Source organism: Corylus avellana, chromosome ca3 (genome assembly GCF_901000735.1).
Source record: "Corylus avellana chromosome ca3, CavTom2PMs-1.0".
In the NCBI taxonomy this organism is placed as follows: Eukaryota; Viridiplantae; Streptophyta; class Magnoliopsida; order Fagales; family Betulaceae; genus Corylus; species Corylus avellana.
This window is the reverse complement of record NC_081543.1, coordinates 19488927-19512850: the sequence shown is the minus strand read 5'-3', so window position 1 is coordinate 19512850 and position 23924 is coordinate 19488927. Positions and strand designations below refer to the sequence as shown.

Sequence of the window (23924 nt, the reverse complement as noted above, 5' to 3'; positions counted from 1 at the left end):
ACTACTAAATGAAAGAATGGCTATTTCATAGGAATAGTCATTTCATTCTTGCGGTCTATTCTGCGAACCAAACGGAACATAAATGTATGAGAGAAGGATGGATTGTGGATGAATATGCGACTCTGTAGCCTTAAAAGCTGCTGACTGGGCTACTATATGATCTTTTCCTCATTCTCTCTATCCCTCGCTGTATTTGTGTGCTTGCCCATGTGTTCTATATTGTTAACTAGAAAGGAAATTCTGTGCCTACCTCTTAAGGGTCAAGCTCTTTTTGATGAGTATGGCATCAAGTTCTTTGAAACTGTAAATGGCAAGATGCTGTCGAGATATAATCTACGTTTAAAAATGGAAACAGAAAGACAAAAAAATGGTGGGAATCGAAAGACAGAATGCATCCACGACCAAAATCTTATTATGCAAATGCTTGGGTCTGGTTGAGTGAACTGAATGGTCAACATTATCATTAGACAAATTTAGACTGGTCTTTCTTTTCTTGTCTTGTGGTTGTTATTTTCCTGTCCATTTTCCTAAATTTCTTTTGCTTGTGGTAACCTTTGGGCTTCCATACCTTTTATTTGTGTGAACCCATCCTAAGTGTCCTTGTATAAGTGGAATGCCTGCAATTCCCAATTCCCGAAATTGAATATGTTCTGCCTTGTCCAAAAGCTTTACCATAGTTTCATCAGTTCACCCTTCATATATATATATATATATATATATTTATTATATATATTTTTCTGAAGTCCAAATTTTCTAACATGTTTAAATAAACCAAGCGGGTTGTTGAATGAACTGATAAGTGTGAATAGGTTCTTTCAAATCAGTGCATCCACACGTTATATTTGTTGTCTTAATGTCCTCAAGAAGTAGCTCAATCGGCTGAGACCATACTTAATAAAGTAGAGATCACTAGTTCGAATTCTCCTTTCTTCTTGTGCGGACATGTGAAAAAAAAAACCAAAAAAAAGAAAGAAGTGTTTTAAGTGATTTTTCATATTAATCATTTTAAAAAATAAATCATTCAAAACACGCAACCCCAAGGGGTGCGAAAGTGACACTAATATTTCAATATGCTTTTATTTAAAAATTAAAATAATAATAATAATAATAATAATCTAACACCGAGGGCAGCACGTCTGTTGATATCCATTGTCTAAAATCTGGTAGGAGAGCTCCAACTGAATGGAAACCCCAGACGACAACCATTGCCATTCCACCGGCATTGAGAGCAGCTTTGCTTTCCAACATGAAAATCAGAAACATCTCTCTCCAAATTCACAACCTGAATCCGACGTCGTCCAGTGCTCCTCAGATGCTGTGGCCAGAGGGCTGTCTTCGACGCTCGCCACTGTGATCCGGGACTTCGACTCCAGAGCTCAGGACACTATCGGAAGCCAGGACCAGCTCTCCTCCGCCCTCGATCGTCTTACCCGAGGTTTTTTGACGTTTCATCTCTTTCTTCACCTTTTATGAATCTTTTGAAATCTGTGATATGCTACTCATTTGTGTATTGAACCAATTTATTTCCATGAATTGATACCTTGGAAATCGATTATCAGTCCCCTTCACGTACTTCATCCTCATCTTTTATCAGGCTCTTCCAAGGAAATGGCTGCCCGCTTTCTAAGATTTGGATATAGTAGAAATATGAAGAGGGGGTGGTTGAATGGTATAATAGGCTAGTGACTTCTTATGGAGTGGGTTGAGACAGGGAGACCATCATCACCGCTATTGTGTGTGGTGGTTATGTAGAGGCATTGAGTAGGATGATGGCTGCTACGGTGGATAGGGGACTTTTGTCTGGAGTTTTAGTGGGTTCAAGGAACAATTAAGAGTTTTTAGTGTCTCATTTACTGTTTATTGATGATACTTTGATTTTATGTGATGCAAATTCCGAACAACTATGACATTTGCAATTTTTTTTTTTTTTTTAATAAATATTTTGAAGCTTTTTTGGGATTGAAGATTAATTTAGCAATATCATAAATCGATCCTGTAGGCGAAGTGAGAGATGGAGAAGGATTGGCCAGTATTCTTGGTTGTAGAGTATCGTCATTGCCGGTGAAGTATTTGAGTTTACCATTGGGTGCTTTTTATAACACTATCTATTTGGAATGACATTATAAAAAAATGGAACGTCGGTTGGCTGGATGAAAAAAGCTTTACTTATCTAAAGGTGGTAGATTGACTATGACCAAGAGTATGCTATCCAATTTACCTACTTATGATTTGTCTCTTTTCCCTATTCTAGTGGGAGGCTAATAGACTTGAGAAACTTCAAAAGGATTTTTTATGGGGCGGAATGATAGGAACCAACAATAAATTGAACAAAAATAGGTAGATAATTGATTATGATTTGTCTCTTTTCCCTATTCTAGTGGGAGGCTAATAGACTTGAGAAACTTCAAAAGGATTTTTTATGGGGTGGAATGATAGGAACCCACGATAAATTGAACAAAAATAGGTAGATAATTGATAGATAATGAACTCCACTTAAGGGTTGGAGACAAACCACAAAGACACAAGTCATATTACAAATTAAGTACCCCAACCAATCTCTAGACTCTTGGCTTATACTAGGCTTACAAACCACTACTCACTTAACACATCTAGTAACCACCCATAATACAGACTAACCTGTAACGCATAACTACCCACTAACATAACATAACAACTGAATACTAACTACCCATGTAGCACTAACATGAACTAGGATAATAACTACCCACTAAGCTACTACACCCCATGTCCTTGATGTTCTTCTAGGAATTACTGCATGATTTTCACTATCACGGAATTAGGGATAGTTTAATTTCATTTAGTGAATTGGTCAAAGATTTGTACTTTGATAAACTCAGGTTGGTTGGGAGTTAAAAAATTGATTTAGTTTAATTGAACCCTTTTGGGAAAGTGGTTCTAACGGAATGCTATGGAGAGAGAGGCACTATGGAGATTGGTGATTGAGACTAAATATGATAGTCAAAAGGAAGGTTGTTGCTCTAAGAAAGTAATAGGGCCATTTGGAGTGGGAGTGTGGAAATTCATAAGAAGGGGGGTGGGAAATGTTTTCAAAATTTGTTAGATATGTGGTGGGTGATGAGTCAAAGGTCAGTTTTTGGCTTGATGTATGGTGTGGGATTGTCCATTGAATATATCTTATTCAGACATGTTCAGTACTGCATGTAGAAAGGATGCTTTGGTAGCAGATAGCGTGTAGTTTTGAGAATGCAATATTCACTGGAATGTACTTTACAAGGCCAGTTCAGGGTTGGGAGGTGGAGGTGGTCTTATCTTTCTTTGAAATGTTGTATTCTTTCAGAGTAAGACAGGAGATTTGGATAGAATAGGATGTTGTCCTTCCAAAAGGAGCAAGTTTGAAGTGAAGTCGTTTTATCTAGTGTTAACTAGTCCAAATAGATCTTCTTTTCCTTGGAAGAGTATTTGGAGAGTCAAGGTGTAATGGCCTGCACCAACTGGTATGATATTGCCCGTTTTGGGCTTCAGCCCGCATGGTTTTGGTATTGGGTCTACTCCAAAAAGCCTCAAACTATTTAGAGAGAGCATGTTCCTATATATATATATATAAGCACATTCCCTTTCGTACGCTAAGGCAATGTGGGATGCCACAATCACCTCCTCTTGGGACCCAGTGTCCTCGTTAGTGACCTGCATGGGCTTGTGCACACCCCCCATCTCAAGTTGGGCTCCGTCTTTGATAACAAGGCTTCCTCGCAAGTGGTTTCTTTTTTGTGTGGACGGGAAAATATTGACGCTGGATGATTTGAGAAAGATAAATGTTGTGGTGGTTGAGTGTTGTTGCATATGCAAGATGAGTAGAGAGTCTATTGATCACTTACTAATTCATTGTAAGGTATCAAGAGAGCTATGGAGTTCTATATTCTTAATCTGTTTGGTGTTGATTGGGTAATGCCTAGAAAGGTGAGCGATTTGTTAGTGAGTTGGGGAGGTTAAGTAGGGCATGGTAATACTATGGAAGTATGGAGGTTGGCTCCATTGTGTTTAATGTGGTGCCTTTGGAGAGAGAGGAATGCTTGAAATACTTATCAAAAAAAAGTTCAACCCATGTCCAGAATATCTTGAAATTGCCCAAGTTAAATAAACGTGAACCAGTAACATATGGTCTTTTGAACGAAGCATATCATGAGTCAAAATTTTGCCTAAGGCTGCTGTCCACCCAAAAAAAGCCACCCGCTGAGGCGCCTTAGTACCCCATATGCTCTTCCAAGGAAACTCCTCTTGGTTAGAAATGGTCAAGGTCTTATAGAACGATTTCACCTCAAACTTGCCCTTCTTGGACGGCGCCCAGCAAATACGATCTACGTTGCCTAGGGAAACCTTGCAAGAATACAACCGATCAAAAAAAGGAGAAACCAAATCCATCTCCCAATCTTGTACCGATCGTATGAAAATGACATTCCACTCAACAACCCCATTCCTTCCAAAAAAGTTATCCTTCACCCAAGCTTCTTTGTTTCTGGCGATACTGTATAAGGATGGAAAATCTTGCTTTAAAGAATTGTCCCCACACCAAATATCATGCCAAAAACGGACTTTTGAACCCTCCCCCACCTCAAACCGAGTACTTTTGGCAAAGAAATTCCATCCTCTCCGAATATGCTTCCAAAGCCCCACACCATGAGAGCCCGAAACCTCCTTCGTGCACCACCCACCTTCTTGGTCTTCATACTTAGCTTTGATCAACTTACACCAAAGCGCCTCGTTCTCATTTGCATATCTCCAAAGCCATTTCCCCAAGAGAGCTTGGTTAAACTGATGCATCTTCCGAATACCAAGCCCACCATAACGAATAGGGGTACAAACTTGGTCCCAGCTTACTAGATGCATCTTGGGCTCATCCCCCATTCCTCCCCACAAGAAATCTCTCTGGACTTTCTCAATCCTTTTGGCTACACTAGCAGGAATCGGAAATAGAGATAAAAAGTAAGTCGGGAGGTTAGCCAAAGTGCTCTTGATGAGGGTTAAACGACCTCCTTTAGAGAGGTACATTCTCTTCCAAACTGCCATCTGACGCTCCATCTTTTCGATCACTTCATTCCACATAACCGTATCCTTATAAGACGCCCCCAGAGGGAGGCCCAAATACTTCATAGGCAAATCGGCAACACTACATCCAAGAATGTTAGCTAAACCCCCAATATTCTCCACCTCACCAATAGCCACAATCTTTGATTTTCCAAGATTCACTCTCAAGCCCGAAACAGCTTCAAAACATAAGAGAATGAGACGAACATACCGGATTTGCTCGATGGAATCTTCACAAAAAATCAAAGTATCATCCGCAAATAAGGAGTGAGAAATCATCAACTCCGACAAGACCCTATTGCCCACCGAAAAACCAGTCAAAAGGCCTTGGTCAACCGTCGCATTCACCATCTTACTCAAAGCCTCCGTAACAAGCACAAACAATAACGGTGAGAGAGGATCCCCTTGCCTGATTCCCCTTGAACTGTTAAAGAACCCTTCCGGAGAACCATTCACAAGGATGGAGAATTTTACCGTCTTAATACACCATTCTATCCAATCCCTCCACCTTTCCCCAAAACCACATCTATGCAGCAAATACAAAACAAAGTCCCAATTTACATGGTCATAGGCCTTTTCCAGATCCAATTTACAAAGGACACCTGGCACCCCTGATTTCATGCGACTATCCACACTTTCATTTGCAATAAGAACGGAATCTAGGATTTGCCTGCCCCCAATAAAAGCATTTTGAGAATAGGAAATGACCTTACCCAACACAGTTTTCATCCTACTAGCAAGAACCTTCGACACAATTTTATACACCCCTCCCACCAGACTAATAGGCCGAAAGTCCTTCATCTCCACCGCATCTGCCTTCTTTGGAATCAGGGAAATAAAGGTTGCATTCAAGCTCTTCACCAATTGACACCTGCGATGGAACTCTGCAAAAACCGCCATGACATCTTGCTTAATAATACTCCAGCAAGCTTGAAAAAAAGCCATGGAAAAGCCATCTGGACCCGGAGCCTTATCACCATCCATACCTTTTACCACCTCCCAAACCTCCTTTTCCTCAAAGTCTCTTTCTAACCACCTAGTGTCCTCCTCTTCTATGGACAAAAATGGCTGGTTATCCATTCTAGGGCGCCAAGAGCTTTGCTCCGAATAAAGACTTTGATAATATTGCACTATGTGATCTTTTATCTCCACTGGATCACCAGATAAGATGCCATTAATGCGAAGCACTTCCACCCGGTTATACCTTCGGTGAGAGTTAGCCATCTTGTGGAAAAAGCGAGTATTCCGATCCCCCTCCTTGAGCCACAACGCTCTCGACTTCTGACGCCAATGAATTTCTTCACACAACAAAGTATTCTCCAACTCTTTCAACTTGTCCGTCTTCCGGATTTTCTCCTCTTGATCTAGCCCTCTTGATTCTGCCAACTCATCCAACTTCTGGATATCTCCCAATAACTCCTTTTTTTTCCTCCCAATGTCCCCAAAGACCTCCTCATTCCATTTTTTCAAGTCCACTTTAAGGGATTTTAATTTACTAGCGAGCACAAAGCTAGGTAAACCCTCAAACGAATATGACCCCCACCAAGACGCAACCTTATCAACAAAACCCTCTGCCTTAAGCCACATATTTTCGAATTTAAAACTCTTCTTACCTCCACAAGGAGTCCCACAATCCAGTAATAAAGGGAAATGATCCGAGAGCAAACGTTGAAGTCTTCTTTGAGAAGCTGCTGGGTAGTGATTTTAAACACTTATGTTTCCCATTGTCTTTTTCTAAGAAGAATTCTGGAAATATTAGTTAGAAAACGTTGTAACGAACTATATTTCTCGTGCCCCAAACGAAAAAAATTCAAGATTAAAATTGAAATTTTCTCAGCAACAAAACAGACCTTTACCATTGGTTAGTTGCTGAGAAAGATGTGGTTTTTACATCATTGGGTATTAAGATACCAAAATATGGAACCTTTCATTTTCTTACAATTTCTTACCAACCAAACGAAGTACCAAGGAATGTAGCAATTCATTGTGAAGGCAATGACTCATCTCAAAAAAGTGGATAGCGTAATATACTTTTAACATGTTATGAAGGGACAGAATAGTATAAGCAGCAGTTTAGTATGATTGAAGCATATCTGTTCAAGTAAAGTTCTGTGCAACTATACTTGCTGGACCAAAATAATTGAGTCATGTGGGGATGATTGACTCCTATTTTTATTAGTTGACTACAAAATTAGATACTTGGCAAAACTGAAACACCTACGGCCACACTTGAAGGCCTAAAAGCACAACTAAGCCTGTTTCTGACAAATTAAAACCTATGACCACTACCTACTACCTGACCTTCAAAATATGGATGTCCTATTGTGGGCTTCACATCATTTTAGAAAGTTATATAGAGCAGAACCAGCAATATATAGCCTCAAAGAATAGACAATGTAAGATTTGGTTTTAACTAGCTTAGTTACACAAGGTTCGAAGAGGGCCCCAAATCGCTTCAATTTTTTTTGGGATTGAAGCTTTCATTCGAAATCACATTTTTGTTTGTTTTAATTAGTACCTTATTCCACATAAATGGGGATGCTTATAATGCCAAATTAGACCTGCATAAAAAGATAAAGTTTTTACTCTGTTTTAGTATTACCTATCTATAGTTATAAGATTTGCTGAAGGGACAATTGGTTGGCTAAGAGCATTCCCAACGAAGGAGCCACATGGTACTTTTATCTAAAATGGCTAATCAGATTTGTAAAAAACCCCCCACATTGGATTAGCAAAAAAAAAATACAAAATGGATTTCTGATTGGATTAGCAAAAAAAAAAAAAAGCTACATGTAGCAGCACTTTTCTAGGGAGCCATTTTACTTTTATTGTTTCTCTCATTTATTTTCTCTTTTTCCCAAAACTTTTTCCACTTTTCAAGGGATAATGATGAGAATATTCTTTCACAATTTTTAATAAAAAGATATTGAAATGATATAGATAAAAATATAGCTAATCGGATGTAGGAGGCTTTTAAAAATTTATTAGCTAAACTAGATAAAGTGAGTTTTGAGGAGTTAATTTGCATAAAAATTTGGCTCCTCCATTGGGAATGCTCTAAGCATGACTGAAACCAGCTATATGCAAACTGTTTGTCTTGACAGACCCTTTTGATAGTATACCTCTGAAACTATGAATAATGATCTTAATTAGTCCATTTTACCATGATACTTTGCTAGTACTAGGCTATTAGATGTTGAAATTCTGAATTGCCTCATTATGGATGGATGTGATATTTTATTAGATCCAGTTCCTATGCATTGCCTTTTCCTTGTCCTAAATAGAAATGTAATTTATTATGTTGACATTAAAAAAAATCACGTGCTTTTGACAGAACTTGATCAATTGTTAGAAGATGCACCCTTGCCATTCATCATGCAGCATGCTGCCAAGATTTTGGGTGTTAGAAAGAGAGTCTCTTCATTGAATTCAATTCTAAAATCCATACAGCATCGAGTTGATAATATAGACCGAATGCTATCTGTGGGCATGCTACATGGTATTTATAATTGTCCCTAGACTGCATGTTATGTTTTATCTTATTTTTAGACTGTGAATGAGTTTGTAACTCTTTCCGTACTTTTCTTTTTTGTGGTACAAAATGCTCAGTGGTCAGTAACTTCATTATGCTTTTGCTGCTAAATTTATGGTGCTTTTGGCAGTTCTTTCAGTTTCATAGTTGAGCGATTTAACCATTAAGTTCATGTTATGAATCATGCGAGACACTGATGTGTAGTGTTTAATTTAAATTGAAGATGAGCTGGATTTTTTAGTTTTTCTTTTTGGGGTCTCTTTTTGGCTTTTTTTTTTTTTTTTTTTTTAATTTTTTTAATTTTTAATTTTTATGGGCGGCTAAATAAATTTTGATAAATTTTAATTGTAGCCATAAAATCATTTGTTTTTGTTTGTAGTCATTTTCTAAATAGAAGTATGCTTGAATCAAGGCAATATTTCAAAACTCAGGTTAGATTACAGGCAAAAGCAACAAGTTGACTATATTGTAGTAAGAATGGTGTGGGAAATATTTGTTCTTGACTAAATGCCACTTGATTGCAGCTCATGGTACCATCATAAATCACTATCACAAAATAGAAATTCTTGAATGCTGGCTTGTAAGAGTAGATTATGTGGCCTGGTTGGTTAATCATGAAAGTAAGCTATACGAATCTGTTTATCTCTCAACTTGGTCAACCGGTGATTGAAATCAAATAAACTATTATACGTTTGTTTCCAGAAGCTGTATTTAATCTTAGACCATTTTCAATATGCACTGTTATCCATCTAATGACCTTTTTAGTCTTAATCCACTCAACCTATTTGTATGTGAGAGACGTCTGACTTGTATCCTCTTGAAAGGAGTTTAATTAGTTACCTCTATACTCTTTAAGAAACTAATATGTTGTTTGATGCCTGAGGGTCAATACAATTCATCACTTTCCTACTACATAAGCTTTGATTTGAATATTGTAGGGACATAAGTCAGATGCATGCCTATTTCTTTTGGCTGAAGTTGCATGAGCAATTAATAGTTAGGAATCTTATGCACTAGTAATTACTCATGGGTAAAGAAACATTTTGGTTCAAAATTTGAATAATTATTATACCTGATTTATGATTTATGGTGTTGTTTTACTCACTTTTCATGTTGCTTCATATGCTTGCAACTGAAAAGGTTATATGGATCATGCAGAGAAGATGGGAATCGAAAGTTCTGGACATCATTAGGGTACGTCATGTAATCTTTCCTATATGTTCCTTTCTTCTTCATTATTTTTTTATTTTTTATTTTTTTGTTTTTGTACTTGCATTCTATAGTTTTTCAGTCGTAACAGGGATTGCAAGATTATGAATCCAGATTTTTCAGTTGTAGTTTTTCTTTTACTCTCTGGTAAGGAGAGCCTCACTCCAGCTGGTAGTGAAAGACGGCCAAGTTTTGTTTTGTTGTGAAGAGACTGGTCGGTATAATCTTAGAACCTCGTGCAAAATCATCTTCATCTGTGAATTGAAATGTAAGATTGCTTTACCAAACTTTATACGCTTTATGGCTTCAAGAACTCGTTGCATTACCAAACTTATATGCTTTTTATGCATAAATATATAAATGCGTGAATTAAATGTTATAATGTTAACCATGTTAACCATGGATATATAAGTTTTTGGGCACCCTCTCACTGTAAACCGGCTTTTAAGGTAAATTTTACTTGGATTTGTATAATTTTTTATTAAAGTTGCTGCCACATTGAGTATGAAATTAGATGCGGCTCGTTGAGCATGGGATTAAATGAGTTACGGTTTTGTGGTCAAGTCACGAAGGGGACGATATATAGGCTGGATTAAAATGTCTTAGTACTCTGTATAGGCAGAATGTTAAAGGCATTGAATATAAATAAGTGAGTGGAGCCGTCAAAAGAGAAATGGCTACCATTGGATCAATGTCGATAGAGTGGGCTGTTGTGAACATTAGTTGCGAAGCACAGTGATATGGAATGATGCCAAGCGTTTCACATGTCTTAAGTATAATCTTTTTTTTTTTTTTTTTTTTTTTTTTCATGTTTATATAAGTTCTTTGGTATCTTTCCCCTTGCAAGCTAATTTTCAAATATGAGGTCTACCTTGAGTTTGTATCATTTAAATTGATAGGTTGTGGTTGGGTTGTGAGTCTTGTGACTGGAAATGCAATTTGAGTGAAACAATTTTCCACTTTAGATAGGACAGCACAAAACGCTAAGTGCGGAAGAATATCACAAAACACTAAGAGAGGAAGAATCACATATTGATTACAAATATTTTTCTGATGATTTTAGTAACAACAATTTTTTTTTTTCTCAAAAAGAGTAGATTACAATTGGGTAACTAACACATATGGTCATAAGATTTCAAATAGTAAAATAATGATAAAATTAACTTTTATCGTAATCTTAAATAACCTAATCATAATTAATTGAAGAAAAAAATATAAAAAAGTTCCTTCAACTAATGGTCGTTTTTAAGAAAGCTCTACGAAGTTTTAAGTGTGCTAAAGTGATACTTCAAATTACTAACATGTATCAAAAAGGCCACTCCATTAGATGCCCACGACAATTTGGAAGGAAAAGTGGTCATGTGCCTAGCATGTTACCACTTTCCATCCAAATTGATGGGTGGCAACTAACATAGTGGCCTTTTTGCCACACGTTGGTAGTTTGATGTATAACTTTAGCTCACTTTAAATTTCACGAGACTTTTTTAAAAACGGCTATTAGTTGAAGGGGCTTTTATATATATATTTCCCTTAATTGAAATTCTATTTTAATTAAACTACTAAAACCATCTCAACCTAAATCCTTCCTAACATTCACATTCTACCTTGAAAAAGTTGGAACTTTCCCTGTGGATCATTAGAATGGTCTATATTGGGTTTGTTTGGTAAATGAGTTGGGGTTTCTCTTGTTACTATTCATCACCATTTTTCAAAAAAATTAACATCAAAAGATTCTAATTTTTTCACTTTTTATATTACATCAACGTCAAAATATTTTAACATTGTAACTTTTTATATCACATCATTCACTTTTTATTATCATTTAAATAAAATAAAATAAAAATCTTTACAAAACAAAACTTTTTCACTTTTCCATACCACTTTTTCACTTTTTTTTTATACCAAATATTCTTATCATTTTTCATATCAATTTTCATCAACCACAGTGTCTAGGCCAACTCATTTACCAAACACCACCTGGAACAATGCTTCACATCGTGCGAATGTTTTTGTCTCAAAATATGTTTTTTTTTTTTTTTTTTTGGAATTTCACCCAACTAGATCCTGATCTTCCCCTTGGCTCCAAGAAATTCCACAAACCTCTAAGATGTCCCCAAAGCATCGAACTATGCTTGAAAAAAACCAAGACTACAGCTTACCCTCAAAACCTCAAGAACACAGCGTTCTTTTTATTTCTCAGATTCCTCTTGTTAAACAATTTAAGAATGTTCTAGATGTGTTGAAAGGTAAGGGTTTATGCACTGACTTAGGGTTAACTGGTTCTCAAAGTCCAAATCTTTCATGTAATGGCCAAGTATTTTTACCTTAAGGACTTTTATAATTATTAAGGAAATATAAGTAGTATTTAATCTACTACGAAGATCGAGACCCTAGGCATAGAATATAACACATAAATCAAAACTAGATCAAGCTTTCTCACCTTAAAGGTAGGGCTCTTTGCCCTTAGAACACAAAATGGCTACCCTAGGGTTTTAGGGTTAACAACTTTTTTGGTACATGGGTTTTAACGTTTTTATTTTTTTCCCCTAGGTTTTAAAACATGACAAATCTAGTACCTCACATATGAGAAAAGATAAAATCACTACTTCCGTTAGTTTCCATCAATCCCAATTAACTGAAGTCCACGTCATCTACGTTTATATCGCGACACATGTCCTAAAAATTAAAAGTAAAAAAATAATAAAAAAACTAATAAAATAATAAAATTTTTTTTTAAAAAAATGATCTCATCCAAAAAAAAAAAAAAAAAAAATTAAACCCAACGTCTCTCTTCTCCAGGTCTCCAATACAAACACTAATCTCTCTCTCCTTTGTTTGGTTAAGAAAATCGAGGAAAATAACATAAATCCAACACATTGTATAATCTCTTCCTCCCCTTTTTTTATTTTCATTTAGTTTAACAACCAAATAAAGAGCGAAATCTCTTTAATCTCTACAGAAAACCCTAATTTTTGAACTTGTGTTCAAAATGAATGAAAAATGCTTGCATGCAGAGAAAGAATAGTAGGTGAACAAGTCTCAGGTGTTGGCGTCGAAGCGGCGAACATCAGGTTCATGGAGCAACAGTGCTTGGTGCTCGAACAAAAGATCGCGTCGCAGAGCTTCAAGATCTCGGCCTAGAAGTCCAAAATAAAAAAATAAAAAAAAAATATTGAAGGGGGTGGCCAGAAAGCCACCCCTAATCGATCATTTGCTTTCTTCCTTCACTTCGATCAAGGATTGCTGCTTGAGGGGCTCTTGCCCATGTCTAATGCCTTCTTAGATGAAGACGAAGAGCTGGTGCTCTAACCTGATATCGGAATAGCAGCTGTGAATGGAATGGAGGAATTGTCCAAAGCGTTATTTTGTCTTTGATTACCCTAGTTAAGATATCCCATGCAAGGAAGAGAATTGGTAATAGGCTACAGAGAGGATACTTTGCACTTTCGGGTCAATGATGAGCTTTTTCTCTTTCTCCTACTATTGAAGCACATTAGCATCCGCAAATGATCTGCGACATTGACTATTTTCTTTCCATGCCATGACTAGGGGTGGGCATAGGTCGGCCCGCGTTTTACCCATATTCAGAATCCCGTCCGTATAGGGCGGGTATGGGTTTTGAATTCCGAAACCCAGTTTTACAGAAACTGGTCCACCACATATCGGGTCTTCGGGGTCAGGGCGGTTTCGGGTACGGGTCGGGTATTACTTAATGGCTTTTTTGTAATATATTTGCAACAGAATGGCTTTTTTGTAATATATTTGCAACAGATTTGGTTGGGCCCAAAACTTCTGGGCCTATTTTTTAGGGCTTTGTAACTTTGTTTCCCATTTTAATTTTTTGTATATACAATGTAACATGATAAAAATTAAAATGGACATTTTTTTTTTTAATGTTAACCAAGTTCAATGTTTGGGCTTTTTCACGCTAAATCAAATTCAAGACATTATATATATATATATATATTTGAAATTGATGGAATAAAAATTTTTCCATTTCATACGAATTGAATAGAAAAAAAAAAAAAAAAAATCTAAAACCCACTGTTACAAATTGAAGACACACAAAAAATCTAACCTAAACTTAAATTATTTCAAATAAAACATAAAGCTTAAATTTCAGCTCATGTACTTAAAAATTCCAGCAATAAAACAAATCCAACATAGACGACATTAAAACTTTAATATCCAACACACACAAACCTATGAAGTTCATCAGTTCAACACAACTTGATGATCCAGCCGTCCAACACACACAAAACTTAAAAGATTACATAAAATTTAAGGGGAAACTTCACTAAGGACCCCCAAAACTTTCACCTGTTTTAAAATACCCCCATAAACTTCAAAATCTCTCAATTTAGTCCCCTAAACTTTCAATTGCTCTCAATTTGGACCCCTCCACCTAAATCAATCGTTAACACCAAACGGAAAACGAAACACGTGACCTGCACGTGAATTTTTTCACCTAAACTACCCATTATACCCTCATACTAACTAAGTTAAATGTCCAGATTACCTTCTTCAAAAAAATTCCAAATTAAACTTTAAAGTGAGATCTCATTCAATATTGCCAATGTGAAGTGAAAAGTCATCTTTCGAACCCATCCATTTTCGTTGTCGGTGAACCAGAGTAGACCCTTGAACTTTTGGTGTCGATTTCGTCAAAAATCGTGTCTAACTCAGTTCGTTACTGCTATAATCAAGTACAATTTACGTTTTGTGTATCTTTACGTTTCGTTACTGTATTTTAGGGTTTGTAGTTGACGTTTATTGAAAGTTGTTTTTGATCATTAATTTGTATTTGATATTTGGGGTTTTTGCATGTAACACTTCTAGAATGGATTTTGTTGAGGTTTTAATGTGGCTATTTTTGTCGATTTGCAGTGGGTCATCCGTGGGATTCGTCCTTGTCGTTTTTTTTTTTCGCATTGAAGGTTGTTGGTTGCTGATTCGTCCTTGTCATTTTTTTGGTATTGAAAGTTGTTGGTTTCTGATAATGTTGTCGAAAGTTGTCATATTGTTTGGTAATCTTGTCTTCTGATACTGAAGTGTGGCCCCCAAATACCTTTTTCTTTGTCTGATCTAAAGTGTGGTTCCCTAGTTGGTGCTTGTGTTGAACATGTGATTAGCACGACGAATGTAATACATTAAATATAAGCGTGGTCTCCTTCCATTACTTTTGCATTATTTGGTTGCTAATTTTAGGCAAATGCTATTTTCATTCCCCTCACCATCTCATCTCACTTTTTTTTTTTTTCTTTTGTTTGTTTTTGAAAAAATCAAAATGTTGAAAGAGGGAAGATGGTGGGGAGATAGTGAGGGGAATGTATTGTAGCAACCCTCCTAATTTTAATAGGGACAAATAAAAATTAATATGGGCAGGAGATAAAATTTTTTGTGAAGTTATTATTTTTTTAGGTGTCCAATAGATCTTCTAGATGGACAATATTGGGCTACTTTTTTTTTTTTTTTTTTTTTTTTTACTACAATTTTTGTACAAACTTACATGTCGGTTTATATTATGAATACCATGCCACATAATGTTTCATGTGATTAAGCAACAAAGTTTAACAAATAAGAATAAGTTATTTAATAATTGACATTATAAATACCAAGTAAACTACCATATTAGATGATGAAAATTTTGGTTGGTTTAGTCATTCTTTTTGAATGGTTCTTTTTGCTTTTTAGTTGTGATGTGAGCTAAACAATTGAAAGTTGGTTTACCTTTTTTTTTTTTTTTTTTCCTTTTCTAACTATAATTGAATGTATAAACCGGTTTATATTATGAATGCCATGCCACATAATGTTTCATGTGATTAAGTAACAAAGTTTAACAAGTAAATGTTAGTTATTTAATAATTGACATTATAAATACCAAGTAAACTACCATATTAGATTATGAAAAATTTGGTTGGTTTAGTCATTCTTTTTGAATGGTTCTTTTTGCTTTTTAGTTGTGATGTGAGCTAAACAATTGAAAGTATTTTTTAGGGCTTTGTAACTTTGTTTCCCATTTTAATTTTTTGTATATACAATGTAACATGATAAAAATTAAAATGGACATTTTTTTTTTTAATGTTAACCAAGTTCAATGTTTGGGCTTTTTCACGCTAAATCAAATTCAAGACATTATATATATATATATATATTTGAAATTGATGGAATAAAAATTTTTCCATTTCATACGAATTGAATAGAAAAAAAAAAAAAAAAAATCTAAAACCCACTGTTACAAATTGAAGACACACAAAAAATCTAACCTAAACTTAAATTATTTCAAATAAAACATAAAGCTTAAATTTCAGCTCATGTACTTAAAAATTCCAGCAATAAAACAAATCCAACATAGACGACATTAAAACTTTAATATCCAACACACACAAACCTATGAAGTTCATCAGTTCAACACAACTTGATGATCCAGCCGTCCAACACACACAAAACTTAAAAGATTACATAAAATTTAAGGGGAAACTTCACTAAGGACCCCCAAAACTTTCACCTGTTTTAAAATACCCCCATAAACTTCAAAATCTCTCAATTTAGTCCCCTAAACTTTCAATTGCTCTCAATTTGGACCCCTCCACCTAAATCAATCGTTAACACCAAACGGAAAACGAAACACGTGACCTGCACGTGAATTTTTTCACCTAAACTACCCATTATACCCTCATACTAACTAAGTTAAATGTCCAGATTACCTTCTTCAAAAAAATTCCAAATTAAACTTTAAAGTGAGATCTCATTCAATATTGCCAATGTGAAGTGAAAAGTCATCTTTCGAACCCATCCATTTTCGTTGTCGGTGAACCAGAGTAGACCCTTGAACTTTTGGTGTCGATTTCGTCAAAAATCGTGTCTAACTCAGTTCGTTACTGCTATAATCAAGTACAATTTACGTTTTGTGTATCTTTACGTTTCGTTACTGTATTTTAGGGTTTGTAGTTGACGTTTATTGAAAGTTGTTTTTGATCATTAATTTGTATTTGATATTTGGGGTTTTTGCATGTAACACTTCTAGAATGGATTTTGTTGAGGTTTTAATGTGGCTATTTTTGTCGATTTGCAGTGGGTCATCCGTGGGATTCGTCCTTGTCGTTTTTTTTTTTCGCATTGAAGGTTGTTGGTTGCTGATTCGTCCTTGTCATTTTTTTGGTATTGAAAGTTGTTGGTTTCTGATAATGTTGTCGAAAGTTGTCATATTGTTTGGTAATCTTGTCTTCTGATACTGAAGTGTGGCCCCCAAATACCTTTTTCTTTGTCTGATCTAAAGTGTGGTTCCCTAGTTGGTGCTTGTGTTGAACATGTGATTAGCACGACGAATGTAATACATTAAATATAAGCGTGGTCTCCTTCCATTACTTTTGCATTATTTGGTTGCTAATTTTAGGCAAATGCTATTTTCATTCCCCTCACCATCTCATCTCACTTTTTTTTTTTTTCTTTTGTTTGTTTTTGAAAAAATCAAAATGTTGAAAGAGGGAAGATGGTGGGGAGATAGTGAGGGGAATGTATTGTAGCAACCCTCCTAATTTTAATAGGGACAAATAAAAATTAATATGGGCAGGAGATAAAATTTTTTGTGAAGTTATTATTTTTTTAGGTGTCCAATAGATCTTCTAGATGGACAATATTGGGCTACTTTTTTTTTTTTTTTTTTTTTTTTTACTACAATTTTTGTACAAACTTACATGTCGGTTTATATTATGAATACCATGCCACATAATGTTTCATGTGATTAAGCAACAAAGTTTAACAAATAAGAATAAGTTATTTAATAATTGACATTATAAATACCAAGTAAACTACCATATTAGATGATGAAAATTTTGGTTGGTTTAGTCATTCTTTTTGAATGGTTCTTTTTGCTTTTTAGTTGTGATGTGAGCTAAACAATTGAAAGTTGGTTTACCTTTTTTTTTTTTTTTTTTCCTTTTCTAACTATAATTGAATGTATAAACCGGTTTATATTATGAATGCCATGCCACATAATGTTTCATGTGATTAAGTAACAAAGTTTAACAAGTAAATGTTAGTTATTTAATAATTGACATTATAAATACCAAGTAAACTACCATATTAGATTATGAAAAATTTGGTTGGTTTAGTCATTCTTTTTGAATGGTTCTTTTTGCTTTTTAGTTGTGATGTGAGCTAAACAATTGAAAGTTGCTTTACCTTTTTTTCTTTTCTAACTATAATTGAATGTACAAACCGGTTTATATTATGAATGACATGCCACATAATGTTTCATGTGATTAACCAACAAAGTTTAACAAATAAATGTTAGTTATTTAATAATTGACATTATAAATACCAAGTAAACTACCATATTAGATTAAGAAAAATTTGGTTGGTTTAGTCATTCTTTTTGAATGGTTCTTTTTGCTTTTTAGTTGTAATGTGAGCTAAACAATTGAAAGTTGCTTTACCTTTTTTTCTTTCCTAACTATAATTGAATGACTTTTTGTTGGTATTGTATTGTATATTTACAACTTTGTCCTTCTATTAGTGTTTAGTGTTTGCACATTTAAATTTGTCAATGTAATGAATGTAGCAGGACACATGATGGGACCACACACTATGATGTTTGAGGTGCACCATGGGGGTACTTTTAACAGGCAACATATGGTTCATTATGTTGGGGGCGATGTTAGTAATTACCTAAAGCCATATGATAGTTCTAAATTGAAAATTTCGGACATAGAGGATATATGTAAGACATATGGGTATAGGTCTCGGGACCTTGTTTATTATTGTGTACTAGAATATCCTTTAGAACAATAGTTAAGACTTATGTCCTCTGACCACGATGTAACTGAAATGGTGGCAAACCACGTAGGTCATGATCTTGTAGTGTTGTATACAATAATTTATGGTTTAGTAGATGTTGTTGTAGAAGGAGATGATGAAGAGGATTCAGAGTATGAGAGGACAGTTGTGTTTATGAATGATGCTTTCTAGGATTCAGTCCTTAGTGATGATACTGACTGTCTTGACTCGGATGAGGATAGTGCTCTTACTTATAGGGACATTGATGAGGGGGTTGGAAATGATGAAGATGCAGAGGTTGATGGGGCTGACACTGATGAGCTTGGGGGAAATGATGAGGATGGGGATGAGGATGAGGATGATGATGCTGGAGAGAGTGATGCAGGTGGAAGTGATGGACAACATAGAGGTGAAGAAGAGATGGAAGAGAGAGAAGAGAGTGATGATAGTTCATATAGGGATGATAGTGATCAGCTTAGGTCACCACATGATAGTGGTAATGATAGTGCATTGCCTTCCCGGAGGGATGTAACCAAAAGGGTGCAGTTTGATTCTATTGATTTAAATAATCCTACATTGATTAAAGGGAATACATTTCACAATGCATCTGAATTTAGAAAGCAGTGAAACAGTACAATATTATAAGAGGGAAGGATTTGAGATTCAAGAGAAATGAGCTTAAAAGGATTGTCATAGTTTGCAAAGACCCAAGGTGCAAGTATAGGGTGTATGAGAGGCAGTTGAAGAATGAGATGACATTCCTTTTAGTATCCATAAGGCCCAAACACACTTGCACTAGGAAGTACCAAAATCATATGGTCACTTCAACTTGGATTGCAGAGTGGTGCATGGATAGATGTGTTGCATAAAAAGGTGAAAAACAAATGGAATGTGGATGTCCATGTGAGTTCTCTGTATAGGGCAAGAAAAAAAGCAAGAGAAGCAATCTATGGGAAATTGGATGAGCAATACCATCGTTTGTGGGATTATTGCTCTATGGTTAAAGCACTAATGTGGGTAGTTGTATGATTTTGATGGTTGAGAGACCAATGCCTGAAGTACCATGCAGATTTCGAAGGCTTTATGTTTCATTGGCAGCCATGAAGAATCGCTTTAAGGAAGGGTGTAGGCCCGTTATTGGTGTTGATGCATGTTTTCTAAAGGGTATGTATAAGGGGCAGCTAATGGCTGCTGTTGGCAGAGATGCCAACAACAACATGTACCCAATTGCAATGACTGTGGTAGAGGCAGAGACAAAAGATAGCTGGACATGGTTCCTGGAGGCGCTTGTAACAGATCTTGGTCCAACTTGACATAGATGGACTTTTATTTCAAATCGACAGAAGGTAATTTAAGAATAACTTATTATTCATATAAATTCAATGTTTGGTGTAATGCATGCAACTAATTATGTTTTCAACTATTGTGCAGGGCCTCGTTCAAAGCCTAGAGCAAGTATGTTCGCAATCCGAGCATGGTACTTGTCTTAAGCACTTGTATGCAAATTTCAGAAGTGAAGGTCATCGGGTAGTGCTACTGAAAGATCTTCTATGGCAAGCTGCTGCAGCCTACACAAAGCCAGAGTTCCACATAGTGATGAATGAGATAAAGAGAACTAGCAAGGATGCCCATGCATACCTGGAGAAAGTTGATCCTAACATATGGTGTAGGGGTTGGTTCAATACAAATGTCAAGTCTGGTATCTTACACAACAATACATGTGAGAGTTTCAATTCTTGGATCAAAAAGTTCCGTGACCAGACAATCTTGACCATGTTGGAAGGAATTAGATGTAAATTAATGAAAATGTATGTGAGAAAGAAGGAGTTGATCAATTCAATGGAGGAGGCCATAGGGCCAAAGATTAGAAAAAAAAACTTGAAAAAGAAGAGGATGAAGCCAGTAATTGTTATTGTCCATATGCTGGACAGGATATGTTTGAAGTTGAGTGCCTTGGGAGGAGGTTTGTTGTAGATGTGGATGGTAGAACTTGTGGCTGCAGGAAATGGGATGTAACTGGTATCCCATGTTCTCATGCCATTTCAGCCATTTTACACCAAGGTAGAGACCCTAATGATTATCTAAGTCCATACTATAGCAAGGAGATGTATTTGAAGTGCTATGACTACATTATCTACCATGTGCTAAGTGAAGAGCAATGGCCTAGAAGTGATCAACCTAACATTGAGCCACCCAAATCGAGGGTAACTCCTAGCAGACCAAAAAAACTCAGAAATAGGGATGTTGAAGAACCAAGAAACCCTAGTGCAATTAGGAAGGAAGGAAATAAGAATCAATGTGGGCACTGTCGGAAGTTTGGTCACAATAAGAGATCATACGAAGCTAGGCAGCGACATGAGGAAAGTAGGGACTGTACGAGACAATTTTACAAAGAGAATGCATCAACTGACTGGAGTTTGGACATGGTAAGTCACTTGTGTAGTTTACTATATTTATAGTTTGTTGATTAGTGTTTAATTGACTATATTTGTCAGGAATTGTGTTGTGTTTAGTTTACTGTATTTATGGTTTGTTGATTAGTGTTTAATTGACTATATTTGTCAAGAATTGTGTTGTGTTTAGTTTACTGTATTTACTATATTATTGATTAATGTTTAATTGACTATATTTGTCAACAATTGTGTTGTGTTTAGTTTACTGTATTTATGGTTTGTTGATTAGTGTTTAATTGACTATATTTGTCAAGAATTGTGTTGTGTTTAGTTTACTGTATTTACTATATTATTGATTAATGTTTAATTGACTATATTTGTCAACAATTGTGTTGTGTTTAGTTTACTGTATTTATGGTTTGTTGATTAGTGTTTAATTGACTATATTTGTCAAGAATTGTGTTGTGTTTAGTTTACTGTATTTACTATATTATTGATTAATGTTTAATTGACTATATTTGTCAACAATTGTGTTGTGTTTAGTTTACTGTATTTATGGTTTGTTGATTAGTGTTTAATTGACTATATTTGTCAAGAATTGTGTTGTGTTTAGTTTACTGTATTTACTATATTATTGATTAATGTTTAATTGACTATATTTGTCAACAATTGTGTTGTGTTTAGTTTACTGTATTTATGGTTTGTTGATTAGTGTTTAATTGACTATATTTGTCAACAATTGTGTTGTGTTTAGTTTACTGTATTTATGGTTTGTTGATTAGTGTTTAATTGACTATATTTGTCAAGAGTTGTGTTGTGTTTAGTTTATTGTATTTACTATATTGTTGATTAGTGTTTAATTGACTATATTTGTCAAGAATTGTATTGTGTTTAGTTTACTGTATTTACCATATTGTTGATTAGTGTTTAATTGACTATATTTGTCAACAATTGTGTAGTGTTTAGTTTACTGTATTTATAGTTTGTTGATTAGTGTTTAATTGACTATATTTGTCAAGAATTGTGTTATGTTTAGTTTACTATATTTACTATATTGTTGTAGTTGGATGGATCTTCAACTGCCACCTCAGCAACCACTACCACAAGATCAAGAGTGAACACACCATCAAATGGTGCAAAAAGGGGAAGAGTTAACACACCATCAGCTGGTGCAAAAAGAGCAAGAGTGAACACACAATTACAGCATGCACCAGAGACTCCATCACAATATGCACCAGAGCCTTCATCACATCTTGCATCCCAGCCTGCAGCAGAGCCTGCCAGACTAGTACCTTCTTCATCCCATCAAGCTAGAATAGCTAACAGGGCAGCAGCACATTATGCATACAGACCAAATGTGAGTAATTTTTCATTTTTTATATCGGTAATTTTTTATATTAACCCTAACTTTACTGGCCTGATTGTATACCTATATTGCAGGCTAAATCCATATTTGGTCTTAAGCAGAAGACAACCGTAGGATTGGCTACAAGGACAAGGGAGGGTGGTAGGTTAAGCGAGCATGTTGGGAGTAAGAGAGAACCTACCAACCATAAGCTTATTGTTGATTTGACTAGAGACCCTGCTGGCCCATCCCCAATTTCAGGTGGTGGACCAGTATGCTCTTGGGGTCCTCCTCGAGTTGGTGGTATAACATATAAAACTGCCCCACCAGATTTTGACATACAAAAGGGTAAGGGGACAACTGCTGACAACCCTCCGCCAGGTTTTGGGGACCATGTTCGAAGAATGAATAAGGGGAAAGAGAAGTCCACCACAGAAGTGAAGAGCAAAGGGAAGAAGAAAATGTGGGAACTATGACTTGTTGTTGTCAACTTTTTGTGTTTGACCGCCTAATGGTTGTGTTTATATTTTGTAAACATTGTAATGATGAAGTGAAAATGGTGTAGATGTATACTTTTGGGAACATGTAGAAACTATGTGACTTGTGGATTCACCATTATGTAACTACTATGCTGAAATTGTTGACTAGTTGGATGATTGAGAAGTTGCTTAGTGGAATTGCATCATGGCCTAGAAGCCATGATGTTCATATGCATGTAGTGTGTCCATATTCAAGTTTTTTTAGCTTGTTTTGACGATATACCCTTTTATAGCTGAAGATAAGTTGTCATGCATGTTTCCCATGATTGGAAACTAGGGCTGGCAAAACGGGTCCGCTGGTCGACCGGTTTACGACCCGCGGGTATCCGCGACCCGTTTAAGCAATACCCAAACACAACCCGTTTAATAAACGGGTCAGACCCCCCGACACGACACGACACGGGTATTTTCACGGGTCACCCGACACGACCTGTTAGACCCGTTTAAAATAATGGGTCGGGTCGACGACCCGAATTTTTTTTTGGTTTTTAAATAAAATATTAATAGTCTTGATTTTTTCATTTTTAATTTTTTGGTTAAAGCTTTGTAACGACAAATTCACCAGACATTTCTTTGTCTTGATTCTCATTGATAACATAAAAAATAGGGCACTCTGCCAGGGAAAAAAAAAAATCATGTATATTTGGTGTTTGACCATAAAAACCAGCCATATATCTAAAGTCCCCAGATATTCATGGAAACATCTGGAAACAGGAGTTATCCTTTAAGAAAATTAAAATATATATATATATATATAGGACCCATTTGGTCTCAAGGATACCAAATCGGCGAAATCGCCATGCTTCCCTTTTCTCACCTCTTTTCTTTGGGCTTTCCAGAACTGCAAATCCTACAAAATCAAAGCATGAGACTTGAGAGAGCAAGAGACTGAAGAGAGAGATACATACCGAATGCGACATCGGCGGAAGAGAGAGAGCGGCAATGTGACGTCGGCGGCGCAGCAGAGAGAGGGGGAGAGCGGTGAACGGGAGAAAGAAAGAGGAGTGGTGAGCCAGTGAGAGAGAGAGTCGCAGTGGATGAGTGGAGAAAGAAAGGAAAAATGG

General features: G+C 35.8%; 1 protein-coding gene across 7 annotated transcripts; it reads left to right on the top strand.

Annotated features, from left to right (window-relative positions):
* The first annotated feature begins 1152 nt into the window (after positions 1-1152).
* Positions 1153-10123, top strand: LOC132173326 (uncharacterized). 7 transcript variants are annotated; one of them, XM_059584795.1, is made up of 4 exons: positions 1153-1435; positions 8399-8563; positions 9755-9790; positions 9929-10123. In XM_059584795.1, the coding sequence occupies exons 1-3, from the start codon at positions 1183-1185 to the stop codon at positions 9787-9789; spliced, it is 453 nt and encodes a 150-aa protein (XP_059440778.1). In that variant the 5' UTR covers positions 1153-1182; the 3' UTR covers position 9790; positions 9929-10123. The 7 variants fall into 7 exon arrangements, with proteins under 7 accessions (XP_059440778.1, XP_059440777.1, XP_059440776.1 ...); XM_059584794.1 differs by having other exon boundaries at positions 9897-10123; XM_059584793.1 differs by having other exon boundaries at positions 9880-10123.
* The last annotated feature ends 13801 nt before the right edge of the window (positions 10124-23924 follow it).